The sequence below is a fragment of the Echiichthys vipera genome (assembly GCF_963691815.1).
Source record: "Echiichthys vipera genome assembly, chromosome: 12".
Taxonomy (NCBI): Eukaryota; Metazoa; Chordata; class Actinopteri; order Perciformes; family Trachinidae; genus Echiichthys; species Echiichthys vipera.
In genome coordinates, this window is record NC_139837.1 from 511,240 (window position 1) to 530,846 (window position 19,607).

At 48.8% G+C, this 19,607-nt stretch overlaps 3 protein-coding genes across 3 annotated transcripts in view; 1 reads left to right on the forward strand and 2 right to left on the reverse strand.

Moving 5' to 3' along the window:
- The window catches only part of tyro3 (TYRO3 protein tyrosine kinase), a 21,323-nt gene extending 15,627 nt beyond the window's left edge, over window positions 1-5,696 (reverse strand). Inside the window, 7 exon segments of the mRNA XM_083924787.1 lie at window positions 508-688; window positions 768-883; window positions 1,311-1,397; window positions 2,541-2,711; window positions 2,808-2,908; window positions 3,689-3,869; window positions 5,292-5,696. Coding sequence (XP_083780913.1) covers window positions 508-688; window positions 768-883; window positions 1,311-1,397; window positions 2,541-2,711; window positions 2,808-2,908; window positions 3,689-3,869; window positions 5,292-5,355 — 901 coding nt within the window. The 5' untranslated portion in view covers window positions 5,356-5,696.
- A 900-nt stretch (window positions 5,697-6,596) lies between these two features.
- lrrc57 (leucine rich repeat containing 57) lies at window positions 6,597-11,244 on the reverse strand. The gene is made up of 6 exons (XM_083923730.1): window positions 11,106-11,244; window positions 9,757-10,257; window positions 8,416-8,551; window positions 7,765-8,033; window positions 7,501-7,686; window positions 6,597-7,412 (listed from the first exon to the last, which is right to left on the reverse strand). The coding sequence occupies exons 2-6, from the start codon at window positions 9,838-9,840 to the stop codon at window positions 7,371-7,373; spliced, it is 717 nt and encodes a 238-aa protein (XP_083779856.1). The 5' UTR covers window positions 9,841-10,257; window positions 11,106-11,244; the 3' UTR covers window positions 6,597-7,370.
- Window positions 11,245-12,507: 1,263 nt separating this feature from the next.
- On the forward strand, window positions 12,508-15,126 carry haus2 (HAUS augmin like complex subunit 2). The gene is made up of 6 exons (XM_083924512.1): window positions 12,508-13,282; window positions 13,715-13,813; window positions 13,900-13,969; window positions 14,104-14,236; window positions 14,743-14,851; window positions 14,929-15,126. Exons 1-6 carry the CDS (start codon window positions 13,211-13,213, stop codon window positions 15,043-15,045), a joined length of 600 nt encoding a protein of 199 aa, XP_083780638.1. The 5' UTR covers window positions 12,508-13,210; the 3' UTR covers window positions 15,046-15,126.
- Window positions 15,127-19,607: the final 4,481 nt, after the last annotated feature.

Sequence of the window (19,607 nt, forward strand, 5' to 3'; positions counted from 1 at the left end):
CTGTTTACATCCCTCAAAGCATCATGGGAGCTGTAGTTCTGAGGCCCAGACTGAACGTGCCTTCTCTTCCTCACGCCGCCGTGTGGTCGAATGTAACGCTAACGTTAGCATTAGCATCAAAAAGGCGAAATCAGGACAGATTTTGGCGTGATTTGTTTTTAAACGCCTCTCAAAGCCGACAGTTTGTTTTCAGCCCAATGGGGGCGTGGCCTCATGTCCACATATGGTCACAGAGGTGCAGGAAGTTCACGCTAAAGGACACGTCACATGAGTGTGCCGTTTCCGTTTCCTAGGCAACCACAGAGCGACATCACGCCGGTTACAAAGATGGAGGAAAAACGTTAAATTAAAGTCGTTTCAGGATCAGAAGAAAACGTAAAGATGGAGGTTTAGCAGCTAACGGCTGCTACGATGCTAACGCTGGTTTAGCCGTTTGCTAACCTCGCCGTGAGACAGATGATTATGGGATGGCGCCCTCACAGGCTGCTGGGTCACGTGACGCCTCACCTGCCTCGGGCGTGTGGAAGTGCAGCCAGGAGCTGAAGGGCGACGCCCCCACCTCGTTCACGCACGCCACCCTCACGCTGTAGTTACGGTGACTCCGCAGACCCGACAGGAAGTGGACGTGAGGAGGAACCTGCACTTCCTGCTGAGAGACGTCCCGCCTCCGCACCGAGCGCCCCGACAGCTGAGGAGCCGCGGTCAGAAAGACACAAATATGAGATAAAAACATAAATATGTGATAAAAACATGATTTAAAGTGTCACCTGGACGCTGCAGCTGGAGAGCTCAGAGTTTCCTGTGAAGCCTGGTTTCCATGACAACGTGGCGTTGTTGTCCACCATCGTTAGGACCTGAAGGCCGACGGGCGCCGCGGGCAACACTGAGACACAGAGGAGCTAATGTTAGCATGTAGCATTAGCATGTAGCATGGGGGTCTGTGGGGACTGGGTCTTGGACATGGAGGTCTATGGGGACTGGGTCTTGGACATGGAGGTCTATGGGGACTGGGTCTTGGACATGGGGGTCTATGGGGACTGGGTCTTGGACGTGGGGGTCTATGGGGACTGGGTCTTGGACGTGGGGGTCTATGGGGACTGGGTCTAGGACATGGGGGTCTATGGGGACTGGGTCTTGGAAATGGGGGTCTATGGGGACTGGGTCTTGGACATGGGGGTCTATGGGGACTGGGTCTTGGACGTGGGGGTCTATGGGGACTGGGTCTTGGACATGGAGGTCTATGGGGACTGGGTCTTGGACATGGAGGTCTATGGGGACTGGGTCTTGGACGTGGGGGTCTGGGTTTGTACCTTTGATGTGAACGGTTCCAGTTCTGGAGACGGAGATTCCTCTGGTGTTCTTCGCTTCACAATAGAACTTTACACTGCTGTTCACCCCTACACACACACACACACACACACACACACACACACACACACACACACACACACACACACACACACACACACACACACACACACACACACACACACACACACACACACAGACACAGACACAGACACACACACACACAGACACACACACACACACACACACACACACACACACACACACACACACACACACAGACACACACACACACACACACACACACACACACACACACACACACACACACACACACACACACACACAGACACACACACACACACACACACACACACACACACGCACACACACACAGACGCACACGCACACGCGCACGCACACGCACACAGACGCACACGCGCACGCACACGCACACAGACGCACGCACGCACGCACACACGCACGCACGCACACACGCACACACACACACACACACACACACACACACACACAGACACACAGACAGACACACACACACACACACAGACACACACACACACACACAGACACACACACACACACACACACACACACACACACACACACACACACACACACACACACACACACACACACACAGACACAGACACACACACACAGACACACACACACACACACACACACACACACACACACACACACACACACACACACACAGACACACACACACACACACACACACACACACACACACACACACACACACACACACACACACACACACACACACACAGACACACACACACAGACACACACACACAGACACACACACACACACACACACACACACACACACACACACACACACAGACGCACACGCACACGCGCACGCACACGCACACAGACGCACACGCGCACGCACACGCACACAGACGCACGCACGCACGCACACACGCACGCACGCACACACGCACACACACACACACACACACACACACACACACACACACAGACACACACACACACACACACACACACAGACACACACACACACACACACAGACACACACACACACACACAGACACACACACACAGACACACACACACAGACACACACACACACACACACAGACACACACAAAGTGAAACAGTCAAAAACAAACTTTAGACTGGGACCAGAACCAGAACTCTAGACTGGGGGATTTCTGACCTTGGACGTGGAGGACGGAGGGGGACGGCCCGGGCTCGCCCTCCTGGACCCCCCCCAGCCACCACAGCACCTCCACGGGGTCCGGGGGGCCGACGGCGGCGCAGGTGAGGTCAAAGGGGGCGTTGGGGAACGTGGCCACGTCCTGCGGCTCCTGGACGAAGTGAGGCACGCCTGAAAGAGACGGGAGGAAGTGACATCACAGGAAGAGGAAGCAGAGGATGTGACATCACAGGAAGAGGAAGCAGAGGATGCGTTCAGGGTCCTCACCTTCCACCGTGATCCAGGCCCGTTCAGAGGAGAAGGTCCGGCCCTGGAACTCCACCTCACACCAGTACTGACCCGCGTCCTGCTGCTGGACCGACTTCACACTGAGGACGAAGACATGAGCCTCAGGACCAGAACCAGAACTCTAGGGCGCCCTCCCGATGTGCCTCTGTCACAGGTTAGAGCGCCCTCCCACTGTGCCTCCGTCCCGTGCCCCGTGCTTTAGGGTCCTTGTCCCCCCCTCCAGGCCCGTTTGTACTCACACTACCTGGGCCTCGGAGAATGCTTCTTGCTGCCTATACGTCATCACGCCGTAACACGTCACACGCATTGATGACGTCATGGCGATGCGTGGCTTTGTTTCCAGATCTTTCCGTAGACCTCGGAGTTTTTGTGCGTCTTGTCGACTGTTTTTGAATCTTTTCATCGACCAAATCTGCAGTAAACACTCCACCTCCGCATCACACCAACGTGAACCTTTCACCGCCATTGTTTGAAATGTCCGCGCATGGTCCCTCCTTCTTTTTTCTACATCCCAACAGGCGCACAGGAAATGACCTCAGAACCGCTGTAGGCCTCGTGCTCGTACACGTGCGCACGCTCGTGCTCGTACACGTGCAAACGTGCTTTACTAAAGCCCACCTCTCCCAAACGGGCCGTGGACGGCAAGCGTGCCGCTCCTAGACGTGGTACGGTTGCACTCACACTGGTCAAAGGAACCAGACTTTAGCCGTGACACATGCTGGGGCACGGGACGGAGGCACAGTGGGAGGGGGCACGGGACGGAGGCACAGTGGGAGGGCGCCTTTAGACTGGGACCAGAACTAGACTAGACTAAATAAACTGGTTTATTCATATATATTAATAATAATATGATGAATAACCTGTGGTAGGTCTCCCAGTGCTGCTCCCCCAGCGTCAGGAACATCTGGTCGCTGCTGAACAGCTTCTCTCCGTCCTTCATCCACACGATGTCGGGCTCCGTGAGGCCGCGGACGGCACAGCCCAGCCGGGCGCCGTTCCCCTGGGACAGCGTCTGATTGGACGGGTGCTTGGTGAACACGCCTGCAGGGGGGGGGGGGGGGGGGCGACCAATGAGAGCAGAGGAGAGGGATGACATCACAGACAAACAGGAAGTCACAAAGTTCAGATTCAAACTTTAACATTTTAAACGTTTTAAAGAAAAGTTTCTTTGTTTTTTTCGGTTCGTGACGAAGTAAAGAAGAAAAGGACGCGTCAGCACTGAGGCATGCTGGGAAACAAACCGCTGACACGTCACACGAACGCATCGTCCCACAGTGATGACATCATCGAGCTTCAGACAGAAGGTCAAACGTGTTCTGATGAGGTCAGCGTCGACCTGTGCCACGGCAACACGTCCGGCCTCTCATCCTGTTTCTATGGTTACATCACTTCCCTGCTGCTGCACGATGACATCATCAGGTGTCACTTCCCTCCACCGATGACATCATCAGGCAGCAGCTGGTGACGTCATCGTTGAGTGAATAATAATAAAAACAAGAACAAAAGTAGTAAATCTAATAACTAACATAGTAACATGAATAATAATAAACTTTATTAATCTAAAATCTCTCCACAGAATATTTTGATTCTTTAGAGAAAAGAATAAAAACAGCAGCTTTATCTGTAACATTTATAATCAGAGGATCATAAAAACATAAACACACATTATAACACCTGCCCTTTGACCTTTGCCCTCTGCCCGGGGGGCGCAGCGGCACCAGAGTCCATCAGAAACACACTGAATCTGTGACATTTGGCTTTTTCAGCTCGTTTCCACACAAACACAGAAGAAAGTGTTTGGTTTGAGTTCACACCAGGTCCTGGACCACCGGCACACACACATCACACCAGGTCCTGGATCACCCGGCACACACACATCACACCAACACGCAAACATGCACACAGGTGCACAGGGTCTCACTGATCCAGAGGGGCTCGAACCTGCGTCTGCAGCCCGGAGGTCAGGGCTCGAACCTGCGTCTGCAGCCCGGGGGCCAGGGCTCGAACCTGCGTCTGCAGCCCGGAGGTCAGGGCTCAAACCTGCAAACCTGCCCCAAAACGTCCAGGACTCCCGTTAAAGCGCAGTTTTAAGTGTTTGTGTGAGGCCGAATTCAAGAGAAGCTCCCTGAGGTGGATTTCATATATTGAAGCTTTAATCAGAGTGAAAATTTCCCTGAAACTTTACAAAAACACTAAAAACAACGAGATTTCAAACGGAGTCTGGCATCAAACACTTCAAGTGAGTGGAAAACAGGATTTTGCAGCTCCTGACAGCTTCATATGATTATTAATTATGATTTAAATCAGATGTTATTGAGCAGTAAACAAATCACAATCATGTTTCACCACAGATTAGTTTGATGCCACCACTTTAAAGCACTTGACTCGACATTTAAAACACTTTACTCCACTCTCCCGTGTGTGATATTAAACCCTTTAAAGGGTAAAAGCCTCGGAACTCACCGTCCTCGCCGGTTCCGTCCAAACTCCGCAGGAAAAACACGAAAATCCACAGAATCCGCTTCATTTTCTCATGTTTGTGTCGGAGAAGCGTTTTAACCCGTGGCTCACAGTCACCGGCTCCACTCGGCTCCTCTCGGCTCAGTTCGGCTCCTCTCGGCTCCTCTCGGCTCGGTTCGGCTCCTCTCGGCTCGGTGCCCCGCTGCCCCTCAGCGGAGCCTCATCTCCCGCTGAACAAACTCGGATCCCCGGGGAAAAAGTCGCTGATTCACGGAGAAGAAGTGGCGGGAAAACAGAAACGTGATTAATTAAGATTAAAAAAGTAAAGTTTTTGTTTCCCGGAGAAAAAAACGCGAGAAAAGTTCATTAAAGTTTGTTTTTTTCAGCAAACAAACAAATCTGCAAACGCGTCATCCCGCCGCACGGAAGTGACGTCAAGCTGCACGCGACACACACGAACGCGCCGGAAACGACGCCTCCAAAATAAAATAAAATCCTTAATTACTTTAAACAGTCTATAGTAAATAATTAAATATTAAATAAATAATTATTATAAAGTCTATGGGAAATAATTTAATTATAATAAATAAATAACTTTTATACAAACTATAGTAAATAACTAAATATTAAATAACTTTAAACAAACTACGGTGAGTAATTAAATATTAAAAAAATAATAAATAATATATAATGTCAATGGTAAATTAAATTTTAAATAAATAACTTTTATACAGTTTATGGTGAATAATTAAATAAATAAGTAATTCTTAAGCACTTTAAATGACCCGTGTCTAATCTCAGAAACATTCAAGGACTTTAAAATAACTTTAATTTTATTTTCTCAACAAAAAAATTATTTTCAACGACTCGATTCAATTTTCAAAAAGGACAAAATTTTTCCTCTGAAATTCACAAACTTTCAGTGACTTTAATGACGTTCGATGTCTTTTAAAAAAAAGACAAAGTTTGAGGGAGACGAGGAACCAGCAGCAACTTTAACACGTTATATTTTTATTAAACATTAATTTCTCTGTCGGTGAAGTGGAAAAAGTGTGTCAGGAGTTTATTTCTGTGAACGTAAAATAATATTTAATAACGCTGGAAAAACACTTTTCTGTCTTTATGAAAACTCAGATTTAATGATGATAATTTTCTTTAACTGTTTCATTTCAAACTTTTCAAACCTTAAAATAAAAGTTTTGGTCGAATTTTTATTTAAAATGAAACATAATAAATAAAAAACATCATTAACACGAATCCACCTCTAAAAACATCACATCTCCTTTTATCTTCTCATCTTTATTAATAATTATTATTAATTATTATATTAAATATTCTTCTGCTGAGTCTTGATTCAATGTTTTGTGTAAAAACTGAAGAAAGTCCGTTTTTTATTCGTCAGTTTGACTCAAACTCTGATTTTCCGTCTTCGTCGTTTCTCTTCAAACGTCATGTTTTTATTCATGAATCATGGAAACGAACGAGGACGACGACGTCACCGACACGAGAGCGAGACGGGACGAGACCAACAGGAGCGTCCCCGAGTCTCCTCTTCTTCTTCGTCATTGGTGTCTCGTCTCTTCTTCTTCTTTGTTGGTGTCTCGTCTCTTCCTCTTCTTCTTCGTCATTGGTGTCTCGTCTCTTCTTCTTCTTCGTTGGTGTCTCGTCTCTTCCTCTTCTTCTTCATTGGTGTCTCGTCTCTTCTTCTTCTTCGTTGGTGTCTCGTCTCTTCCTCTTCTTCTTCGTTGGTGTCTCGTCTCTTCTTCTTCTTCGTTGGTGTCTCGTCTCTTCCTCTTCTTCTTCGTTGGTGTCTCGTCTCTTCTTCTTCTTCGTTGGTGTCTTGTCTCTTCTTCTTCTTTGGTGTCTCTTCCTCTTCTTCTTTGTAAGTTTCGTCTCGTCTCTTCTTCACGGCGTGCGTCTGCAGGTGGAGTGAGTCTGACAGGAAGCAGCGGGGGGCATGCGGCGCTGTGTGAGTTCTGTTTTCAGCAGCAGAAGAAGAAGAAGCGGCGGCGGCGGCGTTGGTGGTGGGCGGAGTCTCGGCTGGCCCCGCCCCCTGAGGCTGGGACTCGTCATCGAGCGTCTTCAGGCGAACTTCTTCTTGGTGGCGGTGAAACGCTCCATGTACTGAGGAGAGAACGACACACAGATGTTAAAGAATCTAAGTAACAAAGGAAACAGGAAGTGAGGCGGCGCGGCAGGAAGTGGCTCTGACCTGGTCGTAGCCCTCCAGGTCTCGGAGGTTCTTCACCTCGAACAGGTTCCCCTCCACGGAGAACAGCGACACCTGCGAGTCCTTCAGGATGGACCCGGGCACCGAGGACAGCTCCAGACAGTTCTCCTCCAGACGCAGGACCTTCAGACGGGGACACGAGGACACGTCCGCCGCCAGCGCCGAGATCTGGAGGCAGAGGACACACGTGTTTCCATCTCTGCTGTCATGAGACCGCGGGGGGGGGTACCTGGAGACCTACGCTACCTGGTTCTGGTTCAGGTTCAGCTCGATGGTCTGCAGCTCCGACACGGCCGCGGGGACGCTCCGGATCTGGTTTCGGCTCAGGTCCAGCAGGTCCAGGTGCCGGAGGGTTCCCAGTCCCGGGGGGAACTCTGAGATCTGGTTCCCGGACAGGTTGAGGGTCCGCAGGGCTTTGAGCTGGCCCAGAGAGGGGGGCAGCTTCTGGATCCGGTTCCCGCTCAGGACCAGAGTCTCCAGCTTCTTCAGCTTACCGATCTCATCGGGCAGAACAGCTGAGGACGGACACACGGCACACGGGGACGTTAACACATGCTAACACACATTAACGCTAAAGCTAGTTAACGCTAACACACCTGAACGTTAACACACACTGACGCTAATGTACCTGGACGCTAACGCACCTGGATGTCAACGTACGTTGACGTAAACGCACCTGGACGCTAACGCACATTAACGCAGCTGGACGTTAATGCACCTGAAAGGCACCTGGACGCTAACGCACCTGGACGCTAATGCACTGGGATGTTAACTCACGCTAACGCAACTGGATACTAACAAGTTAACGCTAACACACCTAGACATTTTGAAACACATGCGGTGTCGTCATAAAACGCGGCACCATCTTGAATCCTGATGAGAAACCCAAAGACTCACTGAGGCGGTTGCCGCTGAGCGTCAGACTCTTGAGCAGCAGGAAGTTGCCGATGGCGGCAGGAAGCAGCTCGATCTTGTTGCCGGACAGGTCGACGGTCCTCAGGTTGGCCGTGAGTCTCTGCAGCTCCTCTGGAAACTGAAACAAAGATGGAGTCTCATCATCATCATCATCATCATCATCATCATCATCATCATCATGGAGGTGAAGACACGACCACAGCTGCAGGTTCCTGAGCTGCAGAAGCTTCAGGGAGATTTAATTAATGAGCATTTTGATATTTTCCTCGTGGCTGAAAGAAACTTCCTGTGAGTCGGAGAAAAAAACTGAATTATATTAAACATTTAACAGGAGGGTCAGACACTTAAAGGTCAAACACTTAAAGGGTCAAACACTTAAAGGTCAAACACTTAAAGGTCAAACGGCTGCAGAGACGAGTCGGCGTCTCTATGAAACTCCTCTGGTTCTTGTTGTGTGGTGACACAGTGACGAGCCCTCGGTGACGTGCGCTGCTGTTTCTGTGTTGTGGTGGAAACAGACGAGCGTGTCGGCACGTTTACCTGTAAACACGGTGACATCACAGAGAACAGGTGTGTGTCTCACCTCCTGCCTCACAGAGAACAGGTGTGTGTCTCACCTCCTGCCTCACAGAGCACAGGTGTGTGTCTCACCTCCTGCCTCACAGAGAACAGGTGTGTGTCTCACCTCCTGCCTCACACAGAACAGGTGTGTCTCACCTCCTGCCTCACAGAGAACAGGTGTGTGTCTCACCTCCTGCCTCACAGAGAACAGGTGTGTGTCTCACCTCCTGCCTCACAGAGAACAGGTGTGTCTCACCTCCTGCCTCACACAGAACAGGTGTGTCTCACCTCCTGCCTCACAGAGCACAGGTGTGTGTCTCACCTCCTGCCTCACACAGAACAGGTTTGTGTCTCACCTCCTGCCTCACACAGAACTGGTGTGTGTCTCACCTCCTGCCTCACAGAGAACAGGTGTGTGTCTCACCTCCTGCCTCACAGAGAACAGGTGTGTGTCTCACCTCCTGCCTCACAGAGCACAGGTGTGTGTCTCACCTCCCGCCTCACAGAGAACAGGTGTGTGTCTCACCTCCTGCCTCACACAGAACAGGCGTGTGTCTCACCTCCTGCCTCACAGAGAACAGGTGTGTGTCTCACCTCCTGCCTCACAGAGCACAGGTGTGTGTCTCACCTCCTGCCTCACACAGAACAGGTGTGTGTCTCACCTCCTGCCTCACACAGAACAGGTGTGTGTCTCACCTCCTGCCTCACACAGAACAGGTGTGTGTCTCACCTCCTGCCTCACAGAGAACAGGTGTGTCTCACCTCCTGCAGACCTTTGGCCGTCAGCTGGAACACGCCCGTCTTCTGGGACGTCTCCAGGTGAGACTTCAGGGCGCTGTTCCCCATCTGGACCCTGCACACCGGCCCCCCTCTGCCTCTGTGTGTGTGTGTGTCTGTGTGTGTGTCTGTCTGTGTGTGTCTGTGTGTGCCTGTGTGTCCCTGTGTGTGTGTGTCTGTCTGCCTGTGTGTGTGTGTGTCCCTGTGTGTATGTGTGTGTGTGTGTGCCTGTGTGTGTGTCTGCCTGTGTGTGTCCCTGTGAGTGTGTGTCCCTGTGTGTGTGTGTGTCCCTGTGTGTGTGTGTGTGTGTGTGTGTGTGTGTGTGTGTGTGTGTGGATCTACAGCAGGGAAACTGGAGCGAAGGTGAAGCTAATCTCAGCGTTCAAACAGGAAGTGGTCGCTGTCCCGGGATCAGCAGGAGGCTTAAACGGCTCTGGTCCTCCTCTTCTTCTTCTGTGGTGTTGATGAGATCAGGCGGTGAAATCCCTGCAGAAGAAGAACAGAGGGAAACATTTATTTACATTTAAGAACTGGAACAAACATGAAACTCAGAATAATGTGATGGAACAAACAAACCACATTGATGTTGTTGCTCCGCTCAGTATTAGAGACAAATATTAATATAATATATAGAGTAAATGTTTTTTATTAGTTTAATTTTCTCTGGTTTAAACTTCTTCAGCCTTCAGCAGCAAAACAAAGATTTATGTGGAAGTTCAACAATAAAAAGAAAAAAATCTGATCCTTCAAACTGAAATAAATGAATAAAATAATAAATCACAATTAATCCTCAATAAATTAATGATGAATCAGAAATAAAATAATAAACAAATCATACATACAATAATAAGACATCTAAATAAACCATGCATTAAATAATAATAAATAAATAATCTTGCTTTGATTAGTTTATATTAATATTTATATTTTTAAAAGTGATTAATAATCTGGAAACAACAGAAACATTTTTCCAAACCCGGAAATGTCTCAGATTAAAATCCTGACCTTGTTATTATGACTTTATTAAAGAAGAAACAACAACAGCAGCAGCAGCAGGAGCAGCAGGAGGAGGAGCTAGCTGCTTTAGCTCGTTAGCAAACAGACTAAAAACATATTATTAATAATAATAAACACAATAATAAACATTTAAACACCTTATTTACGTGTTTAACTCTCTCACACCCCGCTGACAGCGCGTGTTATTGTTAATAACTCGTGTTTATGGGCGTGGAGCCGGAGCTAACGGTAGCATGCTAGGCTAGGTAGCATGCTAGGCTAGTTAGCAGCCTTTAAAAACAACGAAACAAACCGGAAACGAGTCCGGGTTCACTCACGTGAGCGCGAACAGCAAAATGGCGCCTTCAGTCTTCGGAGAGTTTCAACATGTTTTTGTGTTTTAATGAAATAAAATGTTTAAAATGTTGAAATCAAAGTGTTGATGCAGCGCCGGGGCCGCAGCTGCGTCAGCCAATGGGAGCAGAGGAGAGGGGCGGGGCCGCAGCTGCGTCAGCCAATGGGAGCAGAGGAGAGGGGCGGGGCCGCAGCTGCGTCAGCCAATGGGAGCAGAGGAGAGGGGCGGGGCCGCAGCTGCGTCAGCCAATGGGAGCAGAGGAGAGGGGCGGGGCCGCAGCTGCGTCAGCCAATGGGAGCAGCGGAGAGGGGCGTGGCCTTCTTCTTCTCCTGATCTTATTGGTGGTTGGCAGAAAGGCTTCCGCCGCGTTACCGCCCCCTGCCGACGGAACAACACAATATTAAATATGAATAAATATAAAACAAATAATTATAGATTTGGGTTTTTCAATTCTAAAATAAATTTGAAAAATACAAGGAAAATATATAAATATATATCTCATCTCATCTTCATCCGCTTATCCGGGGTTCGGGTCTCAGGGGCAGCAGCTCCAGCAGGGACCCCAAACTTCCCTTTCCCGGGCCACATTAACCAGCTCTAACTGGGGGGATCCTGAGGCGTTCCCAGGCCAGTGTGGAGATCTAATCTCTGCACCTGGTCCTGGGTCTTCCCCGAGGCCTCCTCCCAGCTGGACGTGCCTGGAACACCTCCCTAGGGAGGCGCCCAGGGTTCATCCTTACCAGATGATCCTGAACCACCTCAACTGGCTCCTTTCAACACAAAGGAGCAGCGGCTCTACTCCGAGTTCCTCACGGATGCTGAACTTCTCCCCCTCTCTCTAAGGGAGACTCCAGACCCCCTCCTGAGGAAACACATTTCACACGCTTGTACTCGCGACCTCTATATTTATATTTTTAAAAAACCTTTTTGAGTTTTTGGTCGTTATTAAAAAAAAAAATCTTAACCAACAATAATAAATAAATAAATATGACAAAAAGAAAATGAAGGAAAGTTAAAAAAAACAAAAAACGGGACAATAATGACAACATTAATAAGCGAAAGCATAACAATAACATTTTAATAATGGTAAAAAATACGTAATTCAATATTCGTTTCTCTTTATATTTATTTATTTATCTTTATGGTTCCACGGTTTTATTTACTTGTTTATTTTAATTTAGATTTCTACATTTTTACTTATTTTATTTATTCCTCATATTTACATTTATATATTTTTTAACTATTACATTTATCAATATTACCACATATTTGATCTCCTCATTAATTTTATTATTATTTTTATATTTATTATTTTCAGGATGACCGCACTTCCGCCGGAAGAGGAAGTGACGCGCCCCTCGCTGCCGTTAAAGCCGCAGAAGAAGAAGAAAACGAACATCGGGCGGGTTTCTGTTGTTGATGTTTCAGAGGAAACTTCGTCTGTTTAACGGTGAGAAACAGCTTTAAAGTTTTAATAAAGTTTTAATAATGTTTTATTAAAGCGGTAATAAAGTTTTAATAAAGCGGTAATGGTGCCGTGTGCAGCTTCACACCGACCCGCAGACTCTGTGTCCGTAAACAAACTCGCCTTTAAAATCCTCTCAGTTACAGTTTCCTGTTTCTGTTTGAACTCCGGAGCTCAAGAGGAGAGAGCCGCGGTTCTGGTTCTGTTTAGTTCGGCCCAGGCTCGGGTGAACCCGGTGTTGTGCCGTATTCAGCACCCCCTCGCATTATAGGTGATATTCACAACAGCCTCTGATCCAGAATATCACCGAATATGCGAGGGGGGGGGGGGTGCGTTTCACGGCACAACACCTGCTCTGAGTGTGTTTCTGTTGCAGATGCTTCAGTTGTGTTCAGGTGAACCCAGAGTCCCGGTTCTGTTCAGGTGAACCCAGTGTCCTGGTTCTGTTCAGGTGAACCCAGTGTCCTGGTTCTGTTCAGGTGAACCCAGTGTCCTGGTTCTGTATGAGGTTCTGGTTCAGGTGAACCCAGTGTCCTGGTTCTGTTCAGGTGAACCCAGTGTCCCGGTTCTGTTCAGGTGAACCCAGTGTCCTGGTTCTGGTTCTGAGTGTGTTTCTGTTTCAGATGCTTCAGTTCTCAGTGACTCCAGCTGCAGCTCTGCTGTCCTCATGTGTGTCCAGAGGACTCCTCTCTCAGGTCTGACACCTTTAAACTATTATATTTAACATCTTTATCATCTTTAACTCCTCTCTCAGGTCTGACACCTTTAAACTATTATATTTAACATCTTTATCATCTTTAACTCCTCTCTCAGGTCTGACACCTTTAAACTATTATATTTAACATCTTTATCATCTTTAACTCCTCTCTCAGGTCTGACACCACCTTTATTTACTATATTAACTTTATTATCTTTAAAACTATTAACTCTACAACTGTATCATCTTTAGAAACTTACAACTTTAACTCAATTTGATGACGAGCAAACATTAGAATTAATCCGCACTAATAAAACCTATAATACTCTAATATTATCATTATTATAATAATAATGTTTAGAGTATCAAATCCACCCTGATTAAAACCCTAAATACGGAAACAGTAACACTCGTCTCCACCTGTCCTCAGGAGGAAATAGACTCCGCCTCCTCCGGCCTAAGCCCCGCCTTCTCCTCTCACCTGCACGAGGCTGAGCAGCGAATCAGAACGCAGCGACAGCAGCAGCAGGTAACGTTTGAAGGAGACGCGTCTCTGCAGCAGAACGAACGGTCTTAGGTTTGATTCATTTAACTGTCAAAGTTTCTCTCCTGCAGCTGCAGCTGGAGGCGGAGCTTCTGACGCTGGAGAAGGAGAGCGCCGACGTCACGCACGCCGTCCACCTCAGTGAGTCGCTCTGCACACGTTCTGCTCACGTTCCACACGAGAGCAGAGGATAAAAAAAGATTAAGACTCGAACGACTTTAAATGTCTGTTTCCATGGAAACAGAAGTGAACGTTTGACGCTCTCTCGTCTGCAGCCGAGCGGTTCCAGCTGCTGCAGGTGTTCTGTGCTCACCTGCAGGACGTCCTGAAGGACCACAACGGTCTGAGGCAGCGCCTGCTGAGGCCGCTGGGCCGCACCAACCTGCCCGTCCAGGCTCACCTGCACAGGTAACGCCCCCGTCCAGACTCACCCGCACAGGTAACGCCCCCGTCCAGACTCACCCGCACAGGTAACGCCCCCGTCCAGACTCACCCGCACAGGTAACGCCCCCGTCCAGACTCACCTGCACAGGTAACGCCCCCGTCCAGCCTCACCCGCACAGGTAACGCCCCCGTCCAGACTCACCTGCACGGGAAACGCCCCCGTCCAGCCTCACCCGCACAGGTAACGCCCCCGTCCAGACTCACCTGCACAGGTAACGCCCCCGTCCAGACTCACCTGCACAGGTAACGCCCCCGTCCAGACTCACCTGCACAGGTAACGCCCCCGTCCAGACTCACCTGCACAGGTAACGCCCCCGTCCAGACTCACCTGCACAGGTAACGCCCCTGTCCAGACTCACCCGCGCAGGTAACGCCCCCGTCCCCCCGTAGAGCGTTCCCTTTACACCCACTGAGTCGTGACGCAGACGGCGTTTGGATTCACGAGTCATCGGCGTGTGCTCTGTGTTCAGGTCGGTGGTGGACGCCGTGACCACGCTGCTGGACTTCGTGGAGACTCTGGAGGAGAAGCTTATGTGGGTCGGCTGCGGCCCCGACGCCACGGAGCGCCTGGCTCAGCTGGTGGGTCACGTGACGTCACCGGGGGCTGGATTTAAAACAAACGACACACTTAACTCTTCTTCTTCTTCTCTGGTCAGAACACGGCCGTCGCACGGACACTGGCTCACGTGGTCGACGTGGAGAGTTCGTCCAATCAGCTGCTTCAGAGGAGGGACGTCCAGAGCAGCAGCAGCAGGACTGAGCGCTCTGCGTGACCTCTGTACACGTGTTCACTGTGTTTATTATTATTATTATTATTATGTTTGTGACTTTTTATCTGTAATAAAATCAGAACTCTGGGAGAAACTCTCGCTGTGACTTCCTGTTTGTTCTTAACGCTTTAGGTTCGATCAGTGACAAAACTCTTTTTAATCAGTTTGTTACAGAACAAACACATTTAAATATATTTATGTATTTACAGATATGAAGCCGCTCATAGGAGAATATAGAATCTGTAGAAACTTTATTAAAGTTATGTTTTAATAATAATCCACCCACGGTTGTTTTGAGGGGAACAGAATCAAAGTAAGTCTGTAGTCTGAATATTTGAAATGTTTGACTTTGTGTCCCGTTGTGTTTCCATGGTAACGAGCGGCGTCTGAACCTGTGTGTGGATCAGGGCGGGTTTGAGTGTGTTGTTGGCGTCACACGTTAAACTCACATGAACACCAGCGCTGATCGGACGTTCGCTCCAGACGATCACCAGCGCACGGTTCCAGAGCGACCTGTCTGGAAACAGTTCTCTCTTCTACTTGGACCCTTTTTTAAGGTTCTGTCAACATAGAAAACACAGCCGCCATCTTGGATTCCCTCTACGAGTGATCAGCTTAAATTTGACCAGAGCCAAGTTAATAAAATATCTTTCATTTGTGTTAATGTCACATTTCTGTGACGTTAATCCTTTTGAGTTAAAGGTGTTTTTACAGCTCTTTATGAAATAATGAGTGATGGACGTTACAGTGTTACTTTAGAGCTGAAGGTTTAAATGTGACTATTTCCCGTTGCTGTGTAGAAACCAGCTCACACCACAGTGTCCTACAGTTACCATGTGACCTTCTGCTCCACACACACACACACACACACACACACACACACACACACACACACACCAGGAGGAAACTGAACCTTTATTCACTGAGAACCTTCAGGTGTGTGTTCAGCCCTGATCAGCCGCCCCCTGCTCCTCCATGAGGTATCTGTGCCCCAGCAGCCGGGCCAAGGTCCCGCGGCGGAGGCTCCGCCCCCCCGTGGAGCCCCAGCAGCTGCAGCTTCTGTGTGATCACGCTCCACTCACACAGACGCTGCACCTGCAAACACACACACACACACACACACACTTCACCGAGGAGTCGGACCAGATACTCACCAGGGGCCTGTTTCACAAAGCAGGTTCAAAAAACTCTGAGTCTAACCCTGAACTCTGAGTTGATCTACCCAGAGATAGGAAACTCTGAGTTTTCGGTTCCAGAACAGCAGATTTGCGTCAGGTTGATCAACTCAGAGTAGTTTGACCTGGAGTTAAGTGCGTGCACCACAAGTAAAAAAAGACAGCATCAATGGAGCCCTGATTCGACGAGTCACCATGGCAACGGGGAAGCGAAGGGCTACGCTACAACTGGAAATGGAAATATTAATGCGCTCATACGGAGAGTTTGAGCAGGTTTACACCGCTGCTGCAGCAAAAGAGAGGGAGACGGTGCTGGAGGACATTGCTGCTCGGGTCAGTGCATACGTTTAAATGTAGTCCAGTTGCAATCACAGTAATATCACAGGGGGAACTGCATGAGTGGGAGCCTATTAATTTATTTCATTTAAGTGCAACCCCGCGGGGGCGAAGCGCAGCTTAAGATGAAACATAAAAACATTTTTCAAACAGGTAAAACCTCAGCACAGTCTCATGGTGACGCCTCATTTTGAGCAGGTTTTACATCGTAAAGTAAATATTACCGTAAGTGGCTGTTTTTTATACAACATATCAATGTTGTATAAAAAACTCCCATTTGCAAAAAAAAAACGCAGCGCAACACACAATATCTGCTGTGATGTGAGAGCATGACTGGTTGTTAATGTTGGAAATGTAAGGAGGGGTGAGATGGACTGTGACATGAAACGGTGTTGTGCGTATTCAGCCCCCTCGCATTATAGGTGATATTCTGGATCAGAAGGCTGTTGTTTCCACCTATAGGAGTAGTTTATATACCGGTAACCCAACTAAAAGCACACACTTTTGAACCTATGAATTGCAAGAAAAGCTGGAATTATATTTAGAAACGCTGAGTCAAACACATTCAACTTGCTCAAAAGATCCATTTCCTTCATTTTGTAATTATGGCTGCAGTATATTAAGGACGTCTATGCGCGGTCTGATAATCATCTCCCGACGAATATTTAATTCTCTTTGCGAAATGCGTCACCTTCATTCACGGGATCGTTATCAAAATGACACGCCATGGTAGTGTAAATATTCACCACCTAATATAACTTTTAATGTAGGCCTACTGAATGATTTTTATACGTTGTATACAAAAACTCCCGTTTGCAAAAAAACGCAGCGCAACACAGAATATCTGCTGTGATATGAAACGGTACCGCTCAAACAGAGAAGTGCCTGGAAATGCAAGAACATCTATAATCAATAGTCTGATAATCATCTCCCGACGAATATATAATTCTCTGCGCAGTAATGCTGCAGCTTCATCCACGGGATTGTTATCAGAAGGACACGCCATGGTAGTGAAATAGTCGCCACCTAATATAACTTCTAATGTCTGATGTTTGCAGTGATTTTCTGAAAAAACAGACGGAACTATAGCAGAACTGTACTTCGCTAAAACTCGCGTGCTGACTGAATGAATGAGGAAATGAAACACGGTGTGTGGCTGAAAGAGGGCGGAGACAGAGAGAAACTCAAGGTTTTCTGAGAAAAACCTGGTCCCGACCAGGTTAGTTTCAGAGAGCATGTTACCATGGTAACTGACCGAGAGGTTAAGTTACCTCCCTTTGTGAAACAGGCTAGAGTTACCCCTCTGTCTCTGGTTTGAGTTACCTCCCTTTGTGAAACGGAAAACTCAGAGTTTCCCTCATTTCAGGGTTAACATACTCAGAGTTTTCACTAAACCTGCTTTGTGAAACAGGCCCCAGGACTTTATTCATCTGGAGACTTTCAGCACAAAGGAAAACGTCATCCTCCTGTTAATCCCAGAGTCTCAGAATACTGCAACTTTTGGTCTTTAAAGTCAACCATTCTTCACACCTGAGCGTACAAAATTGACCTGTGGAGTTCCCCAAGGCCTCATTCTCGGGCCTCTCCTGTTTGATCTCTACATTCTCCCACGACCACAGAAATGTAATAAAAAGTGCAGTATTTTTTATGAGGCGTAGTGGAGTGCATGTATAAAGTGGTACTCAAGTAAAGTGCGTTGAATTCCTACTTCAGCGGATGTACGCAGTAAACTGCACCTCTGAGAGAATCAAAGTGTTCAGTAAAAGTAAAAACCTGCAGGCTGATGTACTGAGCGTGGCAGTGTTCCTCCTGCAGGCTGCAGTCACACAACACTTCCTTCATCTCCCTGCATGACCACAGAAAACACATCCTTCATCTTCATGTATGATGATATATGTGTGAGTAAACACACGCAGCTCTTCGTACCTGCAGACCAGCCAGTCGGACTCCACCTCCACGCGCTGGAGCAGGAAGTGGTGCAGCTGGGCCGAGGAGAGGCCGCAGCCTCGCAGCAGCCGGCAGGCGGCCAGACGCAGCTCCGCCTCCTCCTCCGTCTCTATGCAGCGCAGCAGCGTCTCCTGCACGTATGGGGAGGACAAACCCAACGCTCCCACAGCTGCAACAACAACAACAACAACAACAGTTATCAGCTGAGAGTCAGTGAGACATGGATCCGTTCCCAAAAGACGCCTTTCTGGGACAGACGTAAACATGTGACGTGACACAAGGCCCAACTGTGACCCTCAGTGATGAACAACCTGAGTTCTTCACCTGTGATGGCCGACAGTCGAACCTCTGCAGCCGCGTCGTTCTCCACCAGCTGCAGTAGACCGATCACGACCTGGAGACAAACACACACACGTTACGTCTTGACTCTTGAATCTGTCCCGTCGCTCTTCCTGTTTCTCGTTCTGAATGATGAGTCCACTTCCTGTCCGGGTCGGTGCGTCTGGACTCTTACCCTCTCGTCCTCCAGCAGCAGAGCGGACGCCGTCACACACGCCTGTTTCCGGACGGCGGGGATCTCGTCGCTGAGGCAGCTCACGAGAGGCTCCAGCAGCGTCACCGTCATTAACCTCAGGTGGCTGATTACAACCAGAGCCTCCTTCCTGCCCCGGAGACCCCGCCCCTCCTCCAGCTTGGACCTGCAGCCAATAGGAGAGCTCAGAGGGCACGACCCGTAAACATCAATGCTAATCAGAGAAACTTCCGTTAGCATAGTTTGGTGCAGCACCTGAGTTGGTGATGAAGGTGGAGCCTCTTCCCCAGCTTCATCAGCGCCTCTGCAGCAGCGAGGCGGACCGCGTCGCTCTGGTCGTTACTGATCAGGTGCGTCAGCTTGAGCACGACATCCTGTAACAGATGGTGTTAACCACGGCCGGGGGGGTGGGGGGGGGCGTGCTGGTTCTGTCTGAGCTCTTTACCTGATTAACGGGCCCTTTGAGGCGGCACAGCACTTCACAGGACAACAGCCTGTGTCTCGTCTCAGAGCTGTTCAGCTGCTCGGCCAGCAGGGAGCGCACCAGAGTCTGGGGAGGGAGCAGGGAGACGGGT